Raw genomic sequence first — 7498 nt, 5'->3', positions numbered from 1 at the left:
TTTTTCCGAGTAATAAAGAAGATTCAATTAGAACGGAATTCTTTATCCAGGGACGCGTGAATGGAGCGCGCTGAAAAGGACGTACCGCGTGTAGAAATAAAATGAAATATAAATAAAGAGCTGTTCCCATCCACTTTACACTTACATTTATAACTGTATAGCGCCGAATGAAAGTCGAGTTTCGCGTTGCGAGTAGCGTGTTTAATTTCGTAGAGTTGAACGAAGGAGCGAACTTGTACAAAGACCGTCCATATTCATACGATGGAAAGTTGGTACAATACTAGCGTCATTAGACCGACGAGAGCGGCTAAGTGGCAAGTTGTAGCAACTCTGTGTAGATCCGAATAATGCCGATTGTCGCCGATCACTCTCGAAGTTAGAAGCAAAGTAATATGACTACCGTAGTGTAACATGCAGGAGTCTAGGTTCGATCTCCGTTCACGCAATCATATAAATGATTAATTTAGATCCTTGTTTTCGGTATGGGTGTTTCTATAGTAGTTTTATGTTGTTGGTTAAATGCTTCATGGCTAAACAGCTTAGGTATAGTACTTATTTAAAAATTGTGGACTAAAATTTTAATTGTGTGCCTAAAAAAATAAGTATACCACAAAAGCGCTAAGTGTGCTTATACTAAACCAATCACCTTATACCTACCTATAACACTATAATTATCGAAAAATATTTTCTTATCTACAAACCAATCACCACGTCGAACCATTCGAATTCATGCACAGCAATTCGCTTTCTTACCTCGTCTGGTACTTACAACCCTAACCAGGGGTACTAAGTACCCTCGCGGCTGCTCGATAACCCTCGAACGCTGAAGCATCTTGAAACAGTACGATCGTAGTGTTTCGTTTGGGTCGAAACCGAGTGATTAGGTATCGAGACGGGTCTCAATCCAGTATTAATGTGCACTACAGCCGTAAAAGGTAGACCTGTCTAGAAAGCTTTTAAAGCTTTCAGACTATTTAAGGACAGGGACGTTATAGAAGTGATGTTTCTTCTAAAGGTATTGAAGGTAGAACCGCTTGATCGACTCCGAGTCTACTAACGCGTTTAGTTCTGGCTTTGCTTCTGACAGCAATCATAAAGAAGCCTTTAAGCGTTTTAGTTCGATGGTAGATAGGTGGGATGTTACCATCACGAAGAGCAACCTATCTGTGATCGATCTCAGGCAGGATTACCTGACTCCGAGAACTAAATTGGATTTCGTTGGGTAAGTGTCACTCTTACAACACCTTAGAAACCAAAAGACGGCAGTGCCTAACAGTGTCTCCATTAAACAGAAATAGGTCTGGCGATAGTGCCTCAGAATTTAAATCACCAAGGTTTACGCCACCATTTATGCTTAACTTATAATCGTTAGGTGTAAAAGAATCGGTGACATATTTAAAATTCAAATTAAGGAATCTTTCGGACCTCTGAAATTCACTTACTAAACCAGTTTACGAAAAGAGATCGGGATGAGGTGAAAAAACTCAAAAACCAGCAGTTGACGTCATATACGAACGATTTCATTACAATTTTTTCAAAAAATTTCAAAGTTTCTCCTCAATGGAAAATAAACCTTAATAATCGCTGGTAGAGTTGACTTTTGAAATGGAGAGTCGTAAAGTAAATCTCATTAGAGCTAGTACGTAGCTACATGGTTTGCGCTTGACAGGTAGCATTTTCAGTTAATTAGTACAATTTCTGACCTTTTTTCTACTCTACAACTTTCTTTGACTGCGGTGCTGTTTATTTTATTTGCTCTACAGATTGTAAGTGCTATATTTTTCCGTTTGGGGCGAAGTGGAGACATAATGGGGTTTACGTAAATAAGGGTTTTGTGGCGGAAGGGGTAAATAGAGCCAGTTAATTTATATACCTAATGTAAATATTTTGTTGTAATCATCTCCATGTGTATACGACCTGCTTTGCACCATGGTACGCAGGCCACTATCATCAGTACCCTTACTATGAGTTTTTACGTTTTGACAAATATGACTGTTTTAGTATTTGTTTACGTATTTGCCCATACAAATTCCAATCAGTGCCCCTAGCGAATTGTATCAGAACTATAGTGTCAGTAACGTAATATTAAATGTCGAAATTGACAAAATGGCGCTTTATGTTTTGTCTCTCTTTTTTGCGAACATGTGAGGCAGACAGAAAGACTTGATCACTTACTTATTGATACGTTTACTCAGTGTACTGAAGCAATCGGTACAGAATAATGGATTGGGTAAACGTAACGTAAAATTGTGGGATGTTTTAAAAACTCATGGTTCAGATGGATTATATTTTCGTTTGCTACTTCATCAATATTATAAAAGATGCTTAGCGTAAGTGTTTGGCAATGATTTAGGAGCGATTCCCGGTCAAACTATGATCGATGGATAAAAGATAATTAAATAAATTGTTAATTTTGAATTTAGATGATTTTAGCAGCGTAGGTCATCGTAATATTCATTTCGTATACCAATCATAGCAACCAAGTCTCGAGTTCAGCTCTTGCTAAAACATTCAAAGACTCCTAACATAACTCCTTTCTATGTACCACTGTTAGGCAAAGATTTTTTCGAAACTGGGAAAGATCTGGATCATACTTTACCAGATTCGGTTGCAGAGGGCGAAGGACCTATATAAAAGTTTCTTGTATTTTTCTCAAAATCAATAAGAACCCGTTGCTGCAACCGTTACAGTGCAAAGGCAGTGGAAATCTAAATGAGCTGAAAACTTGTGGAATATTAAAAAGTGAAGAATGGACCGCACTGCAAGGAAAGTTAAGGAACGGTGCTCTGCCTTCGGAGTCTTAGATTTAAATTTACTAGAAGAGCCTTTAACAATATTCATCTCATCCTAAGTAAAAAAATTGAATTATGTTTGGTACTTATGCTGTGGACAAGGATTTTTATACTATTGAAGGTGTAAGTGCAGTATGCAGTCCACTTCATGATAAGCGGTCATTGCCACCCTTTGAAGTCTAACTAACTCCATATAGAAAAATAGTTCTACCCGAAGCCGATCACAGATGCGTTGCCATTCCTGAGGACTAAGATGGTGATTAATAAAACTAAAGTAGTAAATGTGCTTGCATTTGCTCTCATGAGCTTGCTCTTGAGTCCATAATGAATTGACCACTTGCTCTCAGAAAGTGGTCAATTCATTATGGACTATTCTGTAAAGTAAGGACTATTGGTATCATTCTATAGGCAAATATAACTAGAACCGTACGTTTTTGAGTATTTTATTAAGAGTAATTGCAGTTAAGTTATACAATCTAAAGAAATTTTGTAAATAACAATAAATCGAATTAAGATCGATTGGAGACAATGCAGAAAACGGTATATTTTTTTTTTTTGCGCTTTTGTTTATTTAAGATGTTTACAGACGCTTCTGTTATCGCTAAATCTACGGTTCTCAAACTTCGGTAGGGAGCAGTTAAAATTTTCCTTTTTAAAAGTGTTCCACAAACTCAAAACCCTCTAATGGAGGGAGCCATTAACCATTCATCGATTCCTAATTTATCTTACTTTTCGATTTTTTCTTTTTTTCTTACTCAGTTAATCGCAGGATTTTTTGTGCTGATACGAAGCGATACCAATTATAGAATGTCGTAAATCTCCTATTGACGGGGACGTAATTGGATTGTATTGAGTTTTTATTTTGTTTTAAGATTGATTTAATTCCGCCACTGCGCTGAATGGGGCCAAGGGTCTTATTTTTGAGGGCAGAATGCTTCTGCTGTTCTTTATTTTTTATAAAGTTTAATGTAATGCTGCCAAAAATGACTGTATTGGTTGTAATCGGGATTACACTTTTAGTAAAATAGTTAAAATAAATTATAGCATGTACAGTACTTGTATTGTAAATAAAAATGAGTTTATATTTATTCAATATAGATTCTTTATAGTTTTTTTTAATAACCTACATGTTATATAAAGGCAGGGAGCCTTTATGAATAAAGTATAATATTATTGACAAAAACACCTACTATTTGTAAAAAAAGAACTAAATAGTATTTAATAACCATTGCTTACTTAGTTTTACATAGCAGAGAATACGAATAGGGATAATTGAGGGGTTTTTAATGGTTATTTTAAAACAAATCGATTGAAATTACAACTAAATTTTATTTATTATTTTTTCCAATTACCAGTTCGAGGTTAAAAACCTTTAATATCCTACAGAGACAAATTAAGAAAAACCCGAATAACATTGCTCGTTTCAAATTAAAAGCCACTTACATAAAAACTAAATTCGACAGTGGCAACCGTCAAATGAAACGTCACTCAATTACTCAAAAATCTAAAAGCAACAAAAATATTTCAGTGTATTTTCCTATTAATGTGGTAGGTTATGGAGAGTTATGGCTACGGGTACCCCCCGCCGTTCTCCCCGATGCGCCCCCCGGACGGAGTGTACCCCGATCGGGGGGACGGCTTCGGGGAGTACTACGGCATGGGGCCTTTGAATGATGATCGAGAGCCTAAAAGGTAGGAAACTTGTAGTGTATGTGGAGTAAAATGAAGATTCTGTTGTTTCATATGTGCACGCCGCAGACTGCGACATGGTGGAAGCGGGGCTTAGTTCCCCTCTCGCTGTTCTAGAAGCTACGGGATAGGATGGATTTGCGTGGCGTGTGTATATCGATCGATACATACTTTAATCGATAAAAACAGTACAAAAATAATGGTAAATTGTCATAGGACTCCTTAGAGTTCTACTACAGTGGTACGACCGCCACACTCCTGACTTGCAACGGTGTAGCCTTAATGTCTTCTGTCATAACAGCACATATTCTCTTTTTGCAGCGTTCCATATTAATCTCTAATACTATTAACCTAGCGACGTATCTATCTGTCATCAGTATTAGGTTGTCCTTGATGAACCCCGGAATTAAAGACATGGTGACTACGCTATGTGTAGGGTCAAGTTAGGTCGCCTAATATTATTGCATGAAATTGACGTAAAATTAAAAGAAGTGTTATAGGTAGTTGGCATTTGGTCACACAACCATCTAAAACGATTTCAATTAAAATAATTTGGCAGATATTTTCTCTGCAAATAAATACATATACTAAATCATTATTTTAGTAGCTGACGCTATTTTATAAGGAGATTTATGCTTTTATTTCTGTATTTCCAAAAATAGTATCCGTAATACACATGTCTAATGCCTTCGCAGAATATGCAGGTTTTCGCACGAAATTTTCCTTAATCGTAAGAGCATGGTATTGAAATGAAGTATAATGTACATTTCTTTGTTGTGAGAACATTCGGAAGTAGCTACTGAACGTACTTTCTTTGATAAACAGCTTTCCTCGTGACGTTTTCCCTTTATTGCGTAAGTATCATATAGAAACGATTTTGCAACATGTCCTTTTTCATAATAGGAGTAGCTCATGAGCCAATGATATTGATAGTGATACTAGGTAATCCTGCTGCATTGTTCGCACTCGAGCCGGTCGCGAACTCGAATGTGAAGTCGCAGGAACATTTAAATTATTAGAACATATTTCATAGACGTAGTCGCTCCGACCAACGCAAATCAAATCAACGCGATTACAAACGGTCGCGTTCGAGAATCCGAAGTTCCAACTTCTAAGCGCAGTGGCAGGTCGCGGTCGCACTTAAACCGCTCGCGAACTAGAACAAGTCCCAGGAACATTTAACATACTAAAATATATTTCACAGACGTAGTCGCTCCAACCAACGGAAATCGAAGCAACGCGACTCCAAACGGTCGCGTTCTAGAAGCCGAAGTTCGAAGCGCAGTGGGAGATCACGTTCGCATTCGAGTCGGTCGCGAACTGGAACGCGAAGTCGCAGTCGCAGTCGTACCCGCAGTCGCAGCCGCTCTAGCAGTCGTCGCCGAGAACTGAACTTGAGAGAGCCGAGCTTCTTGGATGCCTTCAGAGTGCTTTATTTGACACGTGATTATGATTTTATTTGCAAAGTAAAGTAATTATGACTCGACTACGATTCGACATATAATTGTTAGAAAGTTTTACAATGTAGTCAAACTCTTTATGCGTAGACCACCATCTTGAATAGTTGTGCGAAGCTGCTAATTTCTAGCTTGAAGGTTGTGGTAGGCTAATTGAGAAATTTTATCATAGCCCTTAACCGTATCAGTAATCAACTTCATTTAGGCCTTCTACTTTCATTGTCCTCCCAGGGACTGCTAAATACTTAACAGGAGATTATTCGTAATTAAGTTGCCTACTGTTGTAAAAAGTCAGATTATATTTAAACCAAGTTTGATATATATTTTACGTTAACTTTATATATAATTTCACGTTTATAATTATTTTAAAAGACAACGGTAGGTAAACAAAATAGAAGTCTCGTTTCAGTTGGTTTAATTCTTTTAATTTTATATCTGCTTCCCAGCGAGTAAACACAGAAAGAGCACGACGAAGTATTTAGCAACAAAAAAGCGACAGGACCGAATACAGGAAATACTCAAAAGCGATGGCCTCGGATCGAAGCGATGGTTGTTCTACCCGAGGTCTCATCAGAGCGAGGCTGAAGCGGCTCCGCTAACCAGAGGCAGCTGCGATAAAAGAGTCAAGATAGACGCCAACTTCTTCAGGAAGTACAAGAGGAGTAGGAAGGTGGATACCGATGCTCCGATCGCGAAGCTGAAGCGGTGGGAGCTGATATTTTACAAGAAACTAGGGTTTATACAAGCTGTTTGATTGGTAATATATTTTAGTTTAGTATTTTAACAATTTTTATTTCACGCAAGTTCCTTATGTCAATTATTAATATTCAATCGATCCAAATTTTACCTACTAAAGACCTAAATTCGACAATGTATAAATACTATGAAGAAATTTTCAAATATCGATCTTTAGAAGGCAAAACATTAGATAGATTGATAACGGACGTTAAATTTAGGGCTTAGTTACCCAGCCACTTAATAAGAGCTATCGGAAATTTTGACGTAATATTGGGCCAAAATATTTGTTAGGGACTACGCTATAGTCATTCTAGATTTTAAAACAACGGTTTTATGGTCATACAATCGAATCTTATTACCTACACTAACTCATTTCAAATTCAAAAGGGTACGAGCATTCAGAAACACGAATCTCTTAACGTATTGCCATACGAGCTCAAATTCCTTATCTTCTTCCTAGTGATATTGGTACTCTGACCATAGATTAATAAAGATTACTCACTCCTAACAAGAAAATGTAACCAGTTTTGACAAATGAAATTGTCACTATCATCTATTTTTGTGTTTGAAAAATATTAAAAAAATGAAATTTTTAGATCATTTACGAATGAAACTATTTTCTTTTTCATCGATTTCATGTCTAACCTAACTGCGCATGTCGGGATTGTTCCGCGTAAATTACACCATGACAACCTTAAACGGCTGACAAGTCTGTCAGCCGTTTAAGTCAATTAATGGCTTCCTTCAATTACAAGACGGTGAGATATCTATACTTATCTATGACTCTGACATAAATATGATGTATATAAAAGTTAATGTAAA

At 37.0% G+C, this 7498-nt stretch overlaps 1 protein-coding gene across 1 annotated transcript; it reads left to right on the top strand.

Moving 5' to 3' along the window:
- The first annotated feature begins 4220 nt into the window (after positions 1 to 4220).
- LOC140748338 (uncharacterized) lies at positions 4221 to 6716 on the top strand. The gene is made up of 3 exons (XM_073081180.1): positions 4221 to 4484; positions 5686 to 5924; positions 6385 to 6716. The coding sequence occupies exons 1-3, from the start codon at positions 4348 to 4350 to the stop codon at positions 6690 to 6692; spliced, it is 684 nt and encodes a 227-aa protein (XP_072937281.1). The 5' UTR covers positions 4221 to 4347; the 3' UTR covers positions 6693 to 6716.
- The last annotated feature ends 782 nt before the right edge of the window (positions 6717 to 7498 follow it).

The sequence above is a fragment of the Epargyreus clarus genome, unplaced genomic scaffold (assembly GCF_041222505.1).
Source record: "Epargyreus clarus isolate Ecla_fem2 unplaced genomic scaffold, WU_Ecla_fem_2.2 ptg000015l, whole genome shotgun sequence".
Taxonomy (NCBI): domain Eukaryota; kingdom Metazoa; phylum Arthropoda; class Insecta; order Lepidoptera; family Hesperiidae; genus Epargyreus; species Epargyreus clarus.
This window is presented reverse-complemented; position numbering and strand designations above follow the sequence as displayed.

Bases quoted from the DNA above. Each gene is read 5' to 3' on its own strand.
- LOC140748338 (XM_073081180.1), top strand. From the start codon at position 4,348: ATGGAGAGTTATGGCTACGGGTACCCCCCGCCGTTCTCCCCGATGCGC. The intron at 4,485-5,685 runs GTAGGAAACTTG...TATATTTCACAG, and splicing joins GATGATCGAGAGCCTAAAAG to ACGTAGTCGCTCCAACCAAC. The intron at 5,925-6,384 runs GTGATTATGATT...TCTGCTTCCCAG, and splicing joins CAGAGTGCTTTATTTGACAC to CGAGTAAACACAGAAAGAGC.